Below are 19,162 nucleotides of genomic sequence, written 5' to 3'. Positions count from 1 at the left end.
GCGAAAGTGTGTGTATCCACGGTTCTTTGGGTTGCACAAGTGGGACAAGGACATGGTGAAAATTTCCTCCACCTAGTAGGAAAAAACAAGCAAAGAAAAGACCATTTGAAGATGTAGTTTTAAAGAAGGAAACAAGAGGATGGTGTGTTTCTATTTGATTTACTAAGTTCATACAATAAAATTGGGCCAGGATGAGGATATGAAATCACGCAATAAGATCGTTTGATGACTGTGGAATACCATGTGCATCTGACAACAATATACCTCTGCTTTACATTAAACTCTATATATGCAAAGAGTGGCTGTTATGGAGAAAATATGAATTATTTAATATTAATAGCAGGGTCACAGTCTCTATTTTTGATTTTTTTAGACTAATTACTCATCATTAGTTACTCATCAGAACAACCAAACTCCATTTCACAGTTGGCACAATCAGGTTAGGGGGTCTGAAGCTGGTCCCCCAGAACATTTAAATTTCACTGTATTCAGATCTATTCTGTGGAACCACGCTTTCTGCAACAATTTAAAATTATGATTTACTTATATTTTTAACATGTGGACTATAAGAGTTCTTGTGTTTCTACACTGCTAACCCTGCAGAATCCCTGCAGCATTAAACAAGTAGTCTCTTCATATATAATTTCATATGATAAAGTACAATAACTTTGCTTATTGACTGGTAAAAATTAAAAAATGCCAATTTTTAATTTAATCCAGGGTGTTTACTATGTCTTTGAGCTATGGTCATACAGTGAAGTAGTGGCCTTTGTTATTGTTTATGTAATCTTGATATTCATAAGCAGGACCTGGATAACATTTAGGGATGAACAAAACAGTGACATTAGCATCATGCTCACACCTGTCTGCTACATTCACAACGAGACAAGAGACCTTCAGACTGAGATCACTTCAAGCAGTATGTAAGAAAATAAATGCATGGAAATCAGTGATTGCATTCAAAACATTTCATAATAATGACCAAGGTCTGGATCTTGCAGACATCACTGCCTCCCTCTGTAAAAATCTCCTGTTTTAAAAAGTTTCATATTAATTCCATTATCACAGGTGAGCCTTATAGTGGAGGAGATAACCACAATTGTTCACTTTGTGATACAAGCATGAAATTTGGTACAGTTATAGCCAAAGGCATGTCAAAGAAAACCAGATATGGAGGCATCCTGAATTTTCAACATGGTGCCCATGGTAGCCATTTTTCAAAATTGCCACCAATGATAACCGTTTTCTCATCAATTTGCTTATCAGGGATGATAATAAAGGATGATCAAAAATAAAAAGAATGAAGAATAATTATTGTGACAGTAGTCATGTGTTACAGACAATGTAATAGAGAGGATGTCGAAGCACAGCCAGGGGTCACTGGTCACACCACTGCTGTGAAACTCAGCATGGGGTTCAGTGTCAGCTAAATACATTAGCCATTAACGTCATTATTTCTGTAGTCAGTATCAATGTACTCCTTTTAGGGATAGTTTAGTGGTAGCATAGTTTAGTTTCCTAAGTGCTATCTAATGTTAGTCCCACATCTAGTTGATATTGTGCATGTTTAGATGTACAGTCATGAATGAAAGTATTGGCACCCCTGGAATTTTTCCAGAAAATACATCATTTCTCCCAGAAATCATTGCAATTACAAGTGTTTTTGGTATAAACATGTTTATTTCATTTATGTGCATTGGAACAACACAAAAACACAGAAGAAAAAAAGCCAAAATTGATATAATTTTACACAAAACTCAAAAAATGGGGTGGACAAAATTATTGGCACCCTCAACTTAATATTTGGTTGCACACCCTTAGGAAAAAATTAACTGAAACCAATCACTTCCTACAACCATCAACAAGCTTCTTACACCTCTCAACTGGAATTTTGGACCACTCTTCTTTTGCAAACTGCTCCAGGTCTCTCAAGTTACCCAGTGCCAGAGGCAGCAAAACAACCCCAGAACATCCTTGAACCTCCACCATGTTTGACTGTAGGTACTGTGTTCTTTTCTTTGTAGGCCTCATTCTGTTTTCTGTAAACAGTAGAATGACCTGCTTTTCCAAAAAGCTCTACCTTAGTCTCATCTGTCCAGAAAATGTTCTCCCAGAAGGATTGAGGCTTACTCAGGTACATTTTTGCAAGCTCCAGTCTGGCTTTTTTATGTGTCAGCAGTGGGGTTCTCCTCGGTCTCCTGCCATAGCGCTTCATCTCATTCAGATGACCATGTATGGGCCCAGCTGACACTTTTGCACCCTGAGTCTGCAGGACAGCCTGAATTTGTGAAGTTGACTGAGGATGTTTATCCACCATTCTAACTATCCTGCGTTTTATTCTTTTGACAGTTTTTCTCTTCCGCCCACGTCCAGGGAGATTAGCCACAGTTCCATGGGTTATAAACTTCTTGATTATATTACGCACAGTGGACAAAGGAATCTAAAGATCTCTGGAGATGGTCTTCTAACCTTGAGATTATTCATATTTTCCCACAATTTTGCTTCTTGAGTCCTCAGACAATTCTGGGCTCTTCTTTCTCTTCTCCATGCTTGGTGTGACAAACACAGGCACACAACACAAAGGTTGAGTCAACTTTTAGACATTCTAACTGGCTTCAGGTGTGATTTCTAGATTGCCAGCACCTGTTATTGCCACAGGTGAGTCTAAATGAGCATCACAAGCTGGAAATAAAATGATCTACCCACAGTTTTGAAAGGGGGACAATAATTTGCCTGTCCTATTTTTGAGTTTTGTGTAAAATTATGTCCATTTTGGCTTTTTTCTTCTGTGTTTTTGTGTTGTTCCAATGCACATAAATGAAATAAACATGTGTATACCAAAAACATTTGTAGTTGCAGCAATTTCTGGGAGAAATGGTGTATTTTCTGGAAAAATTCCAGGGGTGCCAATACTTTCGTCCATGACTGTAGTTAAATAGCTGCACCTGAATTGACAGGATGTGCCAGCACGGAAGAGCCAAGCCAAGCCATGACTTCATGTGTACAGATCGCACAGGAATTAAATGGCACTGGATGAAAGATTGGGCTAGGTGTAGGTCAATTTTTACATCTGAACCTAGTTGTATCCCATACCTGAATGTGTGTTTCTGCAGTAAGGTGGTAAAAGGATAACCCTTCAGTCTTTACTGTCAGATAATGTCATAAAATTGTAAATTGATAAAATTGTTGAACTTCAAACTTGTGCATCTTGATGGTCAAAGACCATCAACTTCTTAGATAGCTAAGACTGACTGGACGCTCTGTATTATATGCCAAGAGTAAAAGGCAGAGGCATTGACATTGACACTGACAACACACAACACTGATCTGAAACCTAATTCAAGTTGCAAGTTCATATACAAATTAGTGTAAAATGGAAAATAGTTATTTTACTCTTGTGATCAAAAACATTGATCGGAAACTCAATTCAAGTTTCAAGTTTATATCAAACTTAGGGTAAAATGTAAATAGTTCTTTCAGTCTTGTAATAAAAACACTGATCTAAAACTTAATTCAAGTTTCAAGTTCATATAAAATGTAGTGCAAATTTGAAATGGTTCTCTTACTCTTGAGATCAAAAGAATTGATCTGAAGCTCAATTCTGAGGTGTCTAATTTTCTAATAAAAAATAGCAGGTAGCAACTTTTGTTCAAACTGTATCAATTTCAGGCTTAAAACACAATAACTTCAAACTCAATTTTCATTCCATCTTTTCAACTTCTATGTGTCATATGAGATTGTAAAAATTAAACAACCCAATTTTAGGCCACACCCATTTCTGATCTAAGCCCAGCCAATTTCTTCTCTAACCTCCACCCTCTCCAATGGTATGGCAGACAAATTAAATTAGTTAGGTCCTTAATATCAGTAAATATCCATTCCTGATAAGAAAATTGATAAGAAAACAGTTATCATTGGTGGCTATTTTGAAAAAATGGCTGCCATGGGTGCCATGTTGTAAATTCAAGATGCCTCCTTATCCACATCTTTTGGGAATGCCTTTGGCTACAACTGTACCAAATTTCATGCTTGTATCACAAAATGAACAATTGTTATGGAATTTCTAGTTAAGCTGTCCCACTATTAGGTTGAGAGGCAGAAGTTTGTTAGTAACTTGGTAAGACAGTGAAAGAGTAATACTGTATTGACTGCAACATTTAAAACAACAGGATTCTTTTACTGCCACACTCTCTCTGCTGCTGACTGTAGCGTTTCAGATATCCTCTTCTCTGCTTTTGACTACGCAGACCATTTAGGACACTGTCTTTTGATACTGGCAAAAAAGTTAGCAAAATTTGTGATTTGTGCAATAACTCCCCCACACCCTTAAAGTTTAGAAAAACATGATATCCTATGCAGCCAGGCTTCAGTTCTTTTAATGGATTAAGTTTTGTTGATTCTTTTAGCTGGGATCTTTATTCTGTCAGGAAGCTGAATGGGAGGACTGAGTGAGCATGGAACTAAAACAGACAGATTGTAAATAAAGCAAATAAAACAGTCTCTTAGCTTTTGTGTGTCATGATGATCAAGGATCGTCCTGTCCCACACCTCTATTATATGCATGACCGTAGAGTGATACAAGATAAAGTCCTTTACTGAGATAAAATTAACCCTATCATACGCTTGCAAGCAGAGACTTTTCTGACTTTCTGCTTGATCAAGGCAAGTACACAAAAAATATTAAATTAACCATAGCCTGTGCCATATATGAACACAAAACATCAAGATTCTTATACGATAAAAAAATAGAACAGGATGCAAATGTACCTCTCCAGGGTTTGGTTTGAAGGACAACTCCTCTAAAGGCCCGAGGTTAGCCAGCACAGGAGCAACCATCATCCCTGTCTGGTGAGAGAGAGAAAGATTAAAACAGTGCCAGATTAAAATTCTTCTTTTTTTTTTTTTTTTTTAATCAAAAGTGATCAAATTTCAAAAAGTCAGTTCTGAAAATGTGCAGGAACAACGCATAATTTAGGTCATTCTACTAGTTTATCAGTGCTCTCTGAAATATTCAGTGAACACTCGTTATAGTCCACATCACATTTTGTGCAAATTGTACACTTAAATTATCGATCATGAATACAAAACTAAAAATAAAAAGCAAATAAATAAAACCCCTTTTGATTTTATTAAAACATTCAGTCTTTTTGAGTAAGAGTTTAAGCTAAATTAGCCCACTCTTCCTTTCAAATGAGCTCTAAACCTGTGAGATTATGAGAGCATTTCCTGATAGCAGGGCCATCTTTATGTCAGCCCACAGATTTTCATTTCAGCAGGGTTTAGGTCTACTCTAGCTGGGCAAATTCAAAACTTCAATTTTCCCCTGTTGAAGCCATTTGTTTGTAGATCTAGGTGTATGCTTTGGATAGTTTTCACACTGAAATGTCAAATTCCTGCGAATCTTCAGCTATATAGAAGATACTTAAAGGTTTTGCACCTATACCAACTGGGATATGGAAAAGTTCTCAAATTGCATTATTATTTTACATTAAAATAATCTGTTGTGTTTATAAGGGTGTGCAGACATTTCAAAACTACTGTGAGGTTAAAAAAAAAGAAAAAAGAAAAACACTGCTGATATCCAGGATGGCAGCTCCAGCTGCATACCAGCTGTGACATAAATTTCCTCAGCCCTGCTTGTTCAGGGGAATCTTCTTGACTTGCTATGTTCAGAAGTTGACTCATTCTGACTTCAAAGTCAGGGTGTGAACTCTGGCTGTTGACATTTACATGGGCAGCTCAAAATGACTTGACAAGTTTTTGCAGTTGTAAATACACCCAAAAATATTAAATTAACAAGTGGTGAAAGTAAGATATACAGTAAATGAAAGGTGCGTATAGACCTGCTTCAGCCAACACGCAGGAAATGTGCTGTGTGTAGAGCCTTGTTGTCTGTTAGACACCTCACTTTTGCATAAGTTCCCCTACTCATCAGGCTGGTGTTTGTATAATTACCAAGGCTATGGGCACCCAGGATTTCCCTCACATCAGCTTTACCTTGGCAACAAAACTAGGTCAACTAGCTGTCAATTTATTTATTTTCAAGGATCAGTGCCATCTATGATCAACCAGTAAGTGCACAGTTCCCACTCACCCTGCCACTCCTACTACTGATCACTGTGGCGGATGCACACACTGCACAGAAACCGCATTAATACATAAATCAGTTCATTGTTTTGGGAAGTTATTGGCTAAAAGTTAACTTCTGATTGATCAGTTCATGAATTTATGGTATAATTATGCATAATTACCACAGATAGCTAAAAAGGTGTAAATGTGTTAAACAAATAAACCTTTTTTTTTAATTGGCAAATTTCTAATGCAAAAGGCGATATAATTTTGTGACTATTTTTGTAATGCATTTGTTTCCAGTTAAAGTAATTTTTGTTGAGAGGCATACCGGCCTGTATTAGTAGTATTTTGTAGGTTAGTTGTATGTATGCATCTAAGGTTAAGTTGCAAAGCTGTATGGACTTTGTGTTTACAGTTAAAATCGCATTTAGATATGCTCTGATATTGCAGAGTTTTATAAAGTGAGCATTTCTGATTATTAGCGTGCAAAGGGGTATGTGTTTGTAGGAGGCCTCAAGTATAATTCTGCTTAGGGCCCCACTTTGACCAGGGCTGGCCCTGGGTGTGAAGTAAGTACAGATCAACTTTCATCACATGGCTTGCACTCACCTTTTCCCTGAGAGGCTTCAGGGTGCCCCAGACGCTCTCTGATGGCACGCTGATACCCAGCTCCTCCCTGGCTTCTCTTAATGCTGTTGCCACAACATCCCTGTCTGATGGATCACTTTTTCCTCCTGCAAAGCTAAAAATGAATGAAAATAAGGACTATCAAAGTATTCTGTTGGCAATAATCTGGCAAATTTTTATTCTGCTACTTACCTGACATCTCCCTTGTGTCTGCCCTTCAGTGTGCTGGAGCGCAGAGTGAAGAGAAATGCTGGCTCACCCTCAACAGAGCAGAGAGAGACCAGGACTGCAGCCCATCTTGCCTGGTTCTTCCTCTGGCTCGGTTGTTGTTTTAACTTCTCTGCATCATACAGTTTTAAGTTTGAGCCCAGGCTCTGACGGCACCTGTGTTCATTCTCCAGGGACAGACAATATTTCCAAGTGTCTGCCGCGTAAGGAGCGGCCTGATGAAGAGCTCTGTTTTGGTTAAAACTGAGGCTGAAGAGATGTGGTCTACAGTGAGAGTGTGCTACTCCTGATGAACATGTAAAAGAGCTAAATGATCTAACAAAGTTATATGAGTTTCTGTGCTGAAGCCTGCACAGAGTCTTACTGGTGAAACAGTTTAAAGGCTGGTGAATATCCCAAGGCTTTTCCCTGGGTTGAAGGCAAGTTGTGCTTACATCTTCAACTTTTTGATTTAAGTCTTTCCCAAGGGTAAATTTTAAAGAATCAGACATAGACTTGTCTTTAACAGATGCTGACCACTCCTGGAGGTGATGAGGACTGGATAAAATGGCTTGGGAGAGGACGTTTAACAAACTAGCTTTACTAAACCGATGATTTTCACAGTTCAGGCTACATAAAGGCAGCTGTGATGAAGGAGATTCAGTCTTTGAGCACAACGATGACCCTTCCTCAGTTTCACAGATCCTTTCATATTGTCTTTCCTTGAAATCTCTCACAGCTCTGGAGTACTCAGACAAAGCAGAGAGGTGGGGTTCTCTCAATATCAGCAATGGTCTTAAGGGACAAGACAAAGCCAGGATCTGAGGGGCCCTAAACATCCTAAAAAAGAGACAGAAACACAGAAGGAAAGGATCAATCAGGCCTTTTATAGTCATCAGCTAATTGCACATGTGTATTACTTAAGTCAGTTAATTAAACCATGACTACACCTGTCCCCACCTGCAGAGAAGGAGATGGAGCGTCCTATTTTGGGACTGTCAGAGTCCAGTAGAATTAATGTCAGGTTTACCTGTATCACACAATGATTTAACTTGTCAATACCTCAAAACGTTTCCTTAGCATTATGTACTCGACAGATCTGACTCTCAACGGCCAACCGTTAGAACCTAATTTTCAGTTCTGACTCTTAACTGTCAACCGTCAGTGCCCAACTTTGCCTTAACTTCTGCTGCTGTCAAACTTTGGCTTTGACTCTTATCTATAAAAGCTACTAATTATCAAGATTTATTACGCTTATATATATATTATAAATTGGAAATAATGTCCTGTTTTACTACCCTGCTCTACACATTAGATTTCACGATCAGCTGATTCAACCCTCAATATTTCATGTTGCTCAAATACCATCAGCTGAGTTACATGCGGGCTAACTAACATGCTAACACATTAGCATTAAGCTAGCATAAACAAAGATAGGTTAATGTCATACGCAGACACTTAAAAGTCCATACTGGTAAAAGATAAGGGTCCAGAATGCCCCTGACAAACAAAGAAGGCGCACCAAATACCTACTGAAGAATTAAAGCATAATTTGAAAACGTTAAAACATTCACCTTGCGGGCTATGTCAATACTTAGCTGGCCACTCGCCCGGCTAGCCGGCTGCCACTAGTCAAGATGGCGCCGAGTAGCTTCATGCGCGTCAGTGTTGCCCTCACTGCGTTGTAGTGACGCCAAACTGATTTCACAACCACAAAATTATTTCCAATTCGCTTGTATTTACAGCAAACGTACCAACAGTGTGTGCGAGATGGCGTATTTATGTTATCCAAGGTTAAAATGATCGTGGAAACACCCGTTGTTTAAAATTAGCATCTCAAAGACGTGTAAAACCAGTCTCAATTAGACCTCGAATAAATCACGTTTTCCTTAAATTTTGATATCAAAGAAGCCTTACATCACTTAATTTAAGAAATATATTTATCTACATTTAAACTTGTGTTTATGGTATCATATAAACTAGTCACAATTGGTTTTAAACAATTATCTTTACAGTTTAAGAAACTGGTATCAAGAAAGGGTGACAGAAACTAGGGAAAAACCTCACCACACCTGTTAGACCAGCCCCACCCTGAGTCCAGGTAGCCTGACTTTTTAAGTAGCATGTGATTCATGTGAACTGGCATTTCAGCCTTATCATCATTGCTGGTTTTTAACTAATCGGCCTGTAACATTATTTTTAATTTTGCTAACTTTTTAAGGAGCTTTGTGGATTCAAACAAATTTAGCTAACCAGTCTTTGTTTCACCCAGCACCACATGGCCTCTGCCTGGTCTGAGGAGGAGACCTTTGTCTGCTCAGTATGCCTGGAAACCCTGAAGGACCCAGCCACTCTACCCTGTGGACATTCATACTGCTTGGCTTGTATCCAGAACCACTGGGACAAAAAAGACAGCAAGGGTGAGTACAGCTGCCCCCAGTGCAGGCAGGTCTTCAACCCTAGACCTTCCCTGGCAAAGAGCACATTGCTAGTGGAGGCCATGGAGAAACTGAGGACCAACAGCTTCAAGCAGAGCTCCTTCACAGCCCACTCCTCTGCCCCTCCGTCAATGCCCATCTACCTGGATGTCTTACCAGATACAGGGCTAGGACGCCAGGGTAGCATATACCCTCAGCTTCCCACTGTGGAGCCTAGGCCGTGCCCTCAACACAACCGACCCATGAATCTGTTTTGTCATGATGACAGAGAGTGTGTATGTGAAGTGTGCTGTCAGCATGGTCACAAGGGGCATCGTGTGCTTAAACCACAGGAGGAGAGGAAGGAGAGGCAGGTGAGGAACAGACAAGAGTGAAACAGCTAGATTTATGTTATCAGTGCTCCTCTATTGTTTTTATTTTTCCCCTTAATGTTGTTTGAACACATATGATGAAGTAAGAGCAGGTGAATGATGTACTGTGTTTTCATAGGTGTAGCTTTCCAAAATGTAGCTGAACTTGTAGTACTTGTAAGACAACTGCCTTTAGCCTACTGTGAATCCCTTTAACAAACATAAAAGTGTCATTTCTCTGCTTTAAAGGTACAGTTTGTAAAATTGGGAATATTAGTAACATCTAAGAGTCAGATTCTAAATTGCCATGCACACTTCTGGTTGTAAATTTGGCCAGAGGAATTTTAAAGAATGTGCATCTGCTATCTGATGCAAAAATCCAAGACTGTAGAGTCTGTGGAGGGGAAAAATACTTTATCGACAAACATTATGTTTTATGTTTACCAGGTTTGTTCTGCTAAATGCTGCCAGGCTGGATATACACACTGTACCTTTAAAGGGATGTTGAAGCCAGATTATTTTGTAATTTTACAAGCATTTCCAATAATTTCAGGTTATTACTTTTAAAAATGGATTATGTCTTTGTGTGTTTAGAAAGAGATTGTCCAGATGCAGACAGATGTACAAAAAAGAATCCAGGACACTGAAAAGCAGCTCAATCTGCTTCCACATGTTGCTCGCCAACACAAGGTGAGAAAATTTAACGATTTACTCTGTTATGAACTTTGTGGGAACAAAGGTTATAATAGTTTTGAATTTTCATAGTTTACATTTTTTTTGTTTTCACTTTTTGTAGTCAATTTCAGTTTAGTTTTGATTAGGTTTTCCCGACCAGGTACGAGTACGAGTGCTTTCATTGGTACTCACTGATACTGTCAGTACAAACACTCAATAATATTACAACTGTTCTTAAAGCTTTAAAACTCATTTTATTTTCATCAGATGTTCTTCTTCCCACCTATTAACAAATTATCAGAGCAAAGTTTCCATTCTTCTCTACTTTCGTCATCCTCATTTATGTTTAAGTACCAGCAAACTGCAGGCATGGCTTCAACTTTGACTACATACTCATGTAATGTGAGGCTAACGTCATGCTAACAGTGCAGTATCTGCAGTTTTATGAGTACAAGTACCTAGGCTTGGTATCTGCACCAGTACCCCATACATATCAGTATCTGTGAATCACTTTTGATAAGCATACAATTTAAAAATAAATTAAAATAGGCTACTTTTCACTTTTAGTTTTATTTATTCAAATCTGGTATTTAAATACAACTCAAGACCTAAAATTATCTTTGAGTGAATTCTTGGCCAATCAAATCAGACCATTTATAAAGGCTTGGGAAAGGGTTGTGTGGTCCAACATATTTTCTTAAATGCTAGATGTAATAGTCAGGCCTGCACAGTGGTGTAAGGGTGTGTGCAGAAGTGTGTTTACTCTTCCTTTAAAGGTGGCTATAATCTATAGTGAGAAAATGAGTGGGTATACTCCATATACCCCAGATTACCCTGCATTACACTACTGGGAATGGCCACAGAATTGACTAGTTCCCTGAAGAGTGTGTAATTAAAGCAATTATTGGGTTCTGATGTTAACATTTTTTATTCATACTAATTTTAGACCAATGGAACAATTTTTAAACCAATTTTTGTCACTTTCTCTGCCCCTTTTAATGAAATTATGCCTTCTTTTGCCAATTTTTTCAACTTGTCAGCCATTTTTGCCACTTCTTTTTGGCATTTTCAAGCCCCAATTTTTACCTGCATTCACTTGCCGTATTTGGCCACCTTTATTTAACCCATTTATGTATTTTACATTTTTTGCCCTTTTTTTTCAACTTTTTGATGCTTTTAACCAATTTTGCCCACCTTTTGCCCACTGTTGCCACTTTTAAGCCGCTTTTAGCTCACTTTTGCCACGATTAATCCATTCTTTTCACAATTATTCAATTCTTTTACCTAAAAGCTGTCTCAGTTTCTTTAACTTTATTTCTGGCTTCCTGACATTTGTGCACATTATGGCTTAGCTACGAAGTCTGACATGAATTTCCTAATGGTTTAGTTCAGTGTGCCTGTCCACATTGTTAACATTACATAAAAGTGGTAATTCTATTTTAAGAAAAGAAGAAGAAGGCCATATACTATAAATAAAACATTTTTTTGTTTTGATAAGAGTGGCTATTATTCAGACTAAAGAATAAATATGGTCATCACAGCTTAACTTTACAATGACCATGATTTTGCTGGCCTCTTTGGGAGCTCAAGTTTGGCGGGGCCCCAGGAAGCTCTCCCCTTTATCCCCCTCTTATGGGCAGCCTTGGTTCTAGTAGATATAGTCATTGCAGATAAGCTGTATTAAATATAATCAGCTGCTATTTTACTTATGCATGCACACAACCTTAATGCTACTCCTGCATAAGTCCATAAGTCAGGGTGCCAGGTGGCCCCTAGTTTTACGAGGATGCTAATGAATATTGTTTAAGAAATAACCCTTTTTAAACATCTTCAATAAAGAAATTAATCCAAAATGCAAATCACCATGTCTGAGACAAAACATTAAGGACGTGTCAGACAGTATACTTGTGTAAAAGACTGAAACTAAGGATATTTTGTCTCTAATTTTATTCCATTTGTTTTTTGTTTGTTTTTTTTTTGTTGTTTTTTGTGAGCACATAATAAAGTCTTTGTTAGATTTTGTTTTCCTTTAAAAAGCATCCTTTTGTTTAGTTTATTAAACAAAAATTATTTTTATATTTTAGTTTAAGTTAGTTAGTTTGTTTTCGTTAAGTACACCAACCTTGTTGGGAACTGTAGACACGTTTATATCCTTTACATTCTTTTTTATTATTTCCTCATCTTGACTCTTCTTGTTTTCCTGCTGCAATCCCAGGCCTTGGTCCAAGCTCTAGAGCAAGAAAGCACAGACTTGTTCTCTGAGCTCGTCAAGAGTGTGAATCAAACAGGAATCCAGGTTGGGGAACTCCTCAGCACCCATGAAACCACTTTAGGCAGCCAGGTAGAGGGGCAGATCCACAGGCTGGAGCAGGAGGTGGTGCAGCTGCGCTGGAAGAGTGAAGAACTAAACAGACTGGCTCAAATGGAGGACCATATCTGCTTCTTGAAGGTAGTTAGAGTTGAAGATTTCAATGGATGAATGTAAAAGTCAGGTTCACAGTTAAAATGAGAGCTGTGGATTTTAATACTCTTTCTTTGTGACTCAAGAATTTCTTCACCATGGAGCCGCTGGGTCAGGCTGGGGCCACAGGGGAGTTGAACCTGAGTGAGGAGAGTGCCGAAGTAACCTTCATCCGCTCAGCCCTGAAAGAACTGCAAGAGGCCATAAAAGAGCAATGCAAAGCAAGCCTGGCCAAGATCTGCACATTATGTCAGTATTGTAACTTTTTTTCTATTCTTTTCTCTCATCTCTTTTCTTCTTCTGTTTCTCTTCCAATTTCTCTTCTGTAATCGGTCAAAACTTTATCTTTACAGTGAATCAGGATCCTGTGGCTCCAACAACCAATGGCACAGAGCCAGCAGCAGCAGCAGGTGATACTGCAGCTGTTAACAGTGATCCGCCTAGTGCAAAAAACACAGGTACAAAAACATAAACTCACAAATAGAAGGAGCTGCTACATATGTATTGTTATTTAGCTAAAAACAAAGAACCTGCAACTCATCCACATTTTTCCACAGTGTATGAGATGACGACAGATCCCCCACCTTTGCCACCTCCACGACCTCAGAGTGAGTTAATTTAGATGCTACTTATTCCATACATAGTTTAAAACACAGCATATTTTATCTGATTATCTTCTGGTTTTGAGAAAGTGTCACCTTGAGTTTAAATATATGTTTGTCTATCCATCCCCCCCCCAGGTCACGGCTCTTCATCCAAATCTCAGTCTCAACGCCCTGCAAGTCTCCATGGTAAGAGAAAGAGCCTGCTACAGTTTAAACAAAAACTTTCACTGTGTTTAAAACTCATAGATGAGTTATCCTTTGCTAATAGTTCCTATTTTCCTTTACTTCCTATCTCTGAACATGAAGCTTCAGCGCCCCCTCCACCTTACCTTCCTCCTCCTAAAGGTAAATATTCAAGTTTTAAGCACTGACAACCATTATCCTTGCATTAATTGGTATACACATTATTTTTCACAAAAGGGTAAACCCAGTTTGATTTGTATAAAAAAACTAAACATTTTTATATACGTTGGGCACAAATGAGCAAACAAAAGCTCTCTAACAGAAGTTTTAGTAACCATACAGACCATTCAGGGCAACAAAGTTTTAGGTTAAGTTTTTGTTTAATATAAACATGGTTTTAAATGTGGCAACTTGTTTTAACACGCAACTTTATGTTTTTATTGGCTTATAATTGCATATTGAACTTAATTCAGTCAAGGCAGAAGTCTGTGATTGCATGAAAAAACAGATAATGAAACATATTTATATATTTATATGACTATGAACAATGATGTGTTAATTGAAAAATGATTAAAGTCCATAGTAAGTGGATTAATTTCAAAAAGAAAAATGTGATTAATTGCATTTTTATTTAAAAAAGTTCGCAGAGAGCTCAGTGGAGGAGTCGAAGTGAACTCTTCCTTGTAATGTCAAGCATTTCACTTTTTATCTTTTTTTTCTTTTCAATCTATAATAAGTTCTTTTTCTGTGATTGAATTCCTGAAGTGATACATCCAAAGTTCCTTATTTTTCTTTCAAAACAAAAGCAGGTTTGTTTCCAAACAGGGGGTCAATTACCTTATGTTTAAAACGGTTAAAATCCAAATTAAAAATGTCTACTTTGCCCCCCCCATAGAACCACAAAAAGAAAAAAAAATCCAATATTTTTCAACAAAATACTATTATTCATTTTTTTCTTTTGATTCATTTAAGCAGGAAAGCCTCATTGAGATTAAGAATCCCATTTACAAGAGTTTCATTTACTGGCCAAGACAGGCAGCTTAACAATTAACTGAGTTGCAGACATGAAACATTTAAAAGAAAAATATACATAAAGCATACATCAACAAATCCAGAGACACAGATCAGAAAGTCATCAGTCAAAACATCTAAAATCTGATGCATCTTCCTCCAGTGCCTTCAATCTACCCTTTAAAAGATTAAAGGAGACCAGCTCCCCAAGACATACATTTCCCTGCAGAAGATTCCAGGCTGCAAGAGCAGCATACCTGAAACCCTTTCTGCCCATTTCTAGATGGACCTTGGGTACAGATAGCAAAAGTAAATTTTGTGACTGAGTCACAGAACGAAGACTGTAGCTTCCAGAACTTTTTACATGAATAAAATCACACAAGTATGATGGAAGCAGGTTTAATAAAGCCTTATAAACAAGGATGTGCTAATGGTTTAGCCTACGTGTGGTCAAAGAAGCCTAACCAACATGATCATACAGAGTACAACAATGAGTTAAGGACTTAAGATTGGTAATAAACCTCAGCGCCCCATGGTACACAGTTTCCAAAGATTTAAGGCATTGAGAAAATGCATACATGTACAGATATCTCCATAATTAATCAAAGGCAGAAAAGTGGCAGCAACAAGTCTTTTCATTGCAGCAAAAGAAAAACAGGACTTATTTCTGAAGTAAAAGCCCAAACTCAGCTTGAAAGTCTTTACAAGTTGCTCAATATAATTTAACATTTTAAAAGACTTGACTCTAAAATGAACAGATTTGAAACTGAGTCCACATCCATGCCACAATTAACTACCCCTCTACTTGGAAAACCTACAGAGGACCAGACTTGCATGTATGAGCTGTGATTATTTGAAGATAGAATATCAAAATATACATATTTTCAAATCATGAGCTGTAAAAGTAAGAAGAGTTAATATTTCTTGAAAAGATGTTATAAATATTGATCTAATTGATACATGAATTTTGTTTTATTCCTTCTAGCACCTCCTCCAACTAAATTGGGACTTGCTAATCCAGACCCAAAGACCAGAGGAGAAATGCTGAAATGTGAGTCCACATTTCCACTCTTAAAAACAGAATCACCAAGAACATCTAAAGCCTTATAGAAGTCCAGATTTTATTTTATCTTTTGTAAAATACACCCTTTTCCCTTCAGTCCGCTTTGAACCCACCTTTGACCCTAACACGGTGTACCGCCATGTGCTGCTGTCAGATAGAGATCACAAGGCCACAATGAGAGCTGAGAACCTGAACCCACCGGACCACCCCGAGCGCTTTGATTTCTGGAGACAAGTTCTCTGCAGAGAGCCCCTGGCTGGGAGCCCTTACTACTGGGAGGTGGAGTGGACAGGCCAGAAGGTGAATACTGCAGTGGTGCTGTTTGTGAACGAGCTGGTTTTAGGAATCAGCTCTTTTGTGTGAATAATGGGAGTGGATCCTGTTTGAGAGCTGGTTTCTTTTCCTTGTTTTAATGTTGTTTGATAGAGTTTGAATACCTTCTGAGTGCAATGTATATTCATCTATTCTTCATCAACAAGAAAAGACTTACAGCTTTTTGTGAAAGTGTTAACACTTCCTCCACATCTTCATCAAAATTGGGATGCTCCGACATGAATCCTTTGACCCAAATGACCAATTAAAAGATCATTACATTATTTCCTCATTAGGTTCACCTACATCAAATTTACATTTTCCCAATTCTTGAAGCTTCTGTAAGATGCTTTCCATTTGAGTTGATTTTGGTGCCCCCTGCAGATAAAGTTGTGCATATCTTTTGCTTACTTGTTTTGTAAAAGTAATAATTTTTTTTATACAAAAAACATCAAACATTTTACTTATCATTAATATTTGCTGTTTAAAACACAACAAAGGCTGTTGTTGCATCATACTTTAAATCATCCTGACAGATATTTACCCCCTGGAAGAGGTTTCAGGTATTAAAAATAAGAATAAAGAAATTGTCTTTATTCTAAAGGTTTTTTTTTTTTTTTGTGAAGATCATATATTTGTCATCCATCTGGCGCATCAGGGTAATAGTTTCCAGAATTTAAAAAAACTTAAAAATCTGTTTCTTTTATCCCTGCACACAGATCACTATCGGTGTGGCCTACAAGGAAATGGAGCGTAAGGGTTCTGATGACAAAAGCCGCTTGGGCCACAATGACCAGTCCTGGAGCTTGTACTGGTCCGGGACTGGCTTCTCCTTCTGGCACGATGGCAAGGAGAAGCTCCTGGGCTCACCTAAAGCCAGGCGCATTGGCATCTATCTAGACCAGCATGCTGGGATTCTGGCGTTTTTCCGCATCGACCACAACCAAGCTGATCTCATCCACCGCTACCAGACCCAGTTCACTGGCCCGCTGTACCCAGGGTTGAGGTTCTGGGCAGGAGTAGGGGCAGAGGTGTCTGTATGCCCACTAGATTAAATGTGACTTACTAAATGGTTTTGAACAAGAAAACCTTCCTAAAGTCTTAAGGATGTCTGGGTTTTCTTGTTTCAAAGTGTCCTATCCTGTATTACAGTGATGAAAATGTTCTAAAATTATCTTTGTAATTAAATAAAGTTAATACACTATATCTTAATTTGTTTCGTTTGCATAGTATTTTAAAGATGCAGACTGAAAGTAACAATGTGTTACTTTTCCCCCAAAAAATAGTCATTTAAAGATGATCTAACAGTACAATCACTTTTAACAAGGGGAATGGTGTACCATATTTCCACAGAGAGCTCTGGTCACCTGGTTTTAGCACTATGTAACTTTAGCTGGCTACAGTTCTAATGCAAGAAGCAGCTTTGCTACACAAGCTCCAAAACCATCCTTTAGACTAAAAGGATTTGATACAACAGTTGTGACCAAGACAGCCTTTCCCAAACTTCAGAATGCTGCCCAATTTGAGATCTGAAAATTTTCTGGGGCAAACTGAAATACCCTTGTATAACTGTAACATGGGAATCAAATATTTACATTTATTTATGATATTTTTGTTTCATAAAACATAAATGCTAGGCTTTCAGGTATATTAGCAATGCTCCAAAGGTGTTTGTGGGATTCATGATTAATTAGAAGAATAGACTTAATGTCTTCAAAGACACTGATAACATGCATAAAAGCAGGAAGCGAACAGCATTATTAAATGGTTGTCACTAGTTAATCTACCACCAGTGGAACTGTGACACCAGTTGTATAAATCAGATTAAATAAATGATAGAAGTGTGACATGAGTTAAAATTTCTGGTTGTGTTTTGTTAGTTTTGAGACTTAAAAGAGATGGAGGAGGATGTTCATGGATGAAGCTAGGGATGGAATAAGAGAGAGAGAAACAGAGAAAGAAGCCAGACAAAAACAACAATGTAAAGGCATAGCCAAGGCCAATATTGGGTTCTTGTGGTCTTCCAGCCTTCAGGTGGCCCTGCATTAAAAACAGGCATGATTCTGTACTGTAATGTTGACATAATCAAGAAACACTGCTGTCTTCTCTGGGCTAAAGCTCATTTAAAATAGACTGAGGCAAAATGGAAAACTGTTCTGTGCTCAAAATGTGAAATTCTTTTGAAAGCCATGGACGCTGTGCCCTGTGGACTAAAGAAGAGAGGGAACATCCAACTTGTCATCAGGCACAGCTCTAAAGCCTGTATCTCTGATGGTATGGCGTTGCATTAGTGCTTATGGTGTGGGTAACACACATCTGAAAAGCACTATCAATGCTGAAAGTTTTTAGAGCAACATATGCTCCCATCCAGACGATGCCTCTCTTAGGGAAGGCCTTGCATGTTTCAGCGAGACAATGCTAAACCACATACCACATCCATCACAACAGCATGGCTTCACAGTAAAAGAGTCTGGCTGCTGAAGTGTCTTGCCCGCAATCCAGTTCTTTCACCAGTAGAAAACATTTGGCTAATCATAAAATGAAAAAATGGACAAAGACCAAGGACTGCTGAGAAGCCAGAATCCTTCATCAGAAAAGAATGGGACAACATTCCTCACCTAAAACTCCTCACTTCCTAGACGTTTAAGGACTGCTGTTAAAAGAAGAAGGGGGAGCTACACAATGGTAAACACGGCCCTGTTCCTACTTTTTCAAGATGTTATGCTTTCATCAAACTCAAAATGAGCTAATGTTTTTCATGCAACATTAAAATGTCTGTTTTACCATTTGATACATTGTCAGTGTTCTGTTGTGAATAAAATATGGATGAAATTTGCAACTTTTGTGACTTTTTTTGGAATTTCAGTTGTACATATACATATAAAAGATACTGATGTTAATTTAATAGTACAATGTTTTTTTAAAGACAAACTGATTGACCGAGTTCATAATCGCCCTCACCTCTGTGGTCGCCATTGTCACTGCACAGAGACAAGCATGTCTGTCAAATAAGATGGGACAGATCAGATATGTTTTTGAAGAGGACGTCTCAGGGAAAAGGTTGGGAACCGATGTAACTAAAGGAATAACCATGATAATAATGATCTTATCTTTGATCCAAACACCTGAGTGACCTGGATGCTTTGACCTGCCACTCC

General features: G+C 38.1%; 2 protein-coding genes across 4 annotated transcripts in view; one reads left to right on the top strand and one right to left on the bottom strand.

Annotated features, from left to right (window-relative positions):
- The window catches only part of nudt8 (nudix (nucleoside diphosphate linked moiety X)-type motif 8), a 9,389-nt gene extending 815 nt beyond the window's left edge, over positions 1–8,574 (bottom strand). Inside the window, exons 1-6 of one of the 2 annotated variants that reach the window (XM_041805775.1) lie at positions 8,481–8,543; positions 7,867–7,936; positions 6,892–7,746; positions 6,682–6,814; positions 4,768–4,845; positions 1–72 (exon numbers count right to left, since the gene is read on the bottom strand). The exon at positions 1–72 is cut by the window's left edge and continues 815 nt beyond it. In XM_041805775.1, coding sequence (XP_041661709.1) covers positions 1–72; positions 4,768–4,845; positions 6,682–6,814; positions 6,892–7,745 — 1,137 coding nt within the window. In that variant the 5' untranslated portion in view covers position 7,746; positions 7,867–7,936; positions 8,481–8,543. Of the gene's footprint in view, positions 73–4,767; positions 4,846–6,681; positions 6,815–6,891; positions 7,747–7,866; positions 7,937–8,480 lie in introns of both variants that reach the window. The other variant, XM_041805768.1, reaches the window with a different exon arrangement.
- Positions 8,575–8,915: 341 nt separating this feature from the next.
- ftr86 (finTRIM family, member 86) lies at positions 8,916–17,210 on the top strand. 2 transcript variants are annotated; one of them, XM_041805756.1, is made up of 13 exons: positions 8,917–9,007; positions 9,179–9,326; positions 9,504–9,697; positions 10,289–10,384; positions 12,585–12,818; positions 12,917–13,079; positions 13,184–13,288; positions 13,388–13,438; positions 13,571–13,621; positions 13,742–13,780; positions 15,615–15,680; positions 15,790–15,992; positions 16,724–17,210. In XM_041805756.1, exons 2-13 carry the CDS (start codon positions 9,185–9,187, stop codon positions 17,057–17,059), a joined length of 1,680 nt encoding a protein of 559 aa, XP_041661690.1. In that variant the 5' UTR covers positions 8,917–9,007; positions 9,179–9,184; the 3' UTR covers positions 17,060–17,210. The 2 variants fall into 2 exon arrangements, with proteins under 2 accessions (XP_041661684.1, XP_041661690.1); XM_041805750.1 differs by having other exon boundaries at positions 8,916–9,007; positions 9,179–9,697.
- The last annotated feature ends 1,952 nt before the right edge of the window (positions 17,211–19,162 follow it).

The sequence above is a fragment of the Cheilinus undulatus genome, linkage group 2, assembly GCF_018320785.1.
Source record: "Cheilinus undulatus linkage group 2, ASM1832078v1, whole genome shotgun sequence".
Taxonomy (NCBI): domain Eukaryota; kingdom Metazoa; phylum Chordata; class Actinopteri; order Labriformes; family Labridae; genus Cheilinus; species Cheilinus undulatus.
This window is presented reverse-complemented; position numbering and strand designations above follow the sequence as displayed.

Excerpts from the sequence above, each read along its gene's own strand:
- ftr86 (XM_041805750.1), top strand. The coding sequence starts at position 9,185 with ATGGCCTCTGCCTGGTCTGAGGAGGAGACCTTTGTCTGCTCAGTATGC. Across the intron at positions 10,385-12,584 it reads ATGTTGCTCGCCAACACAAG|GCCTTGGTCCAAGCTCTAGA; the intron begins GTGAGAAAATTT and ends CTGCAATCCCAG. Across the intron at positions 15,681-15,789 it reads CAGAGGAGAAATGCTGAAAT|TCCGCTTTGAACCCACCTTT; the intron begins GTGAGTCCACAT and ends TTTTCCCTTCAG.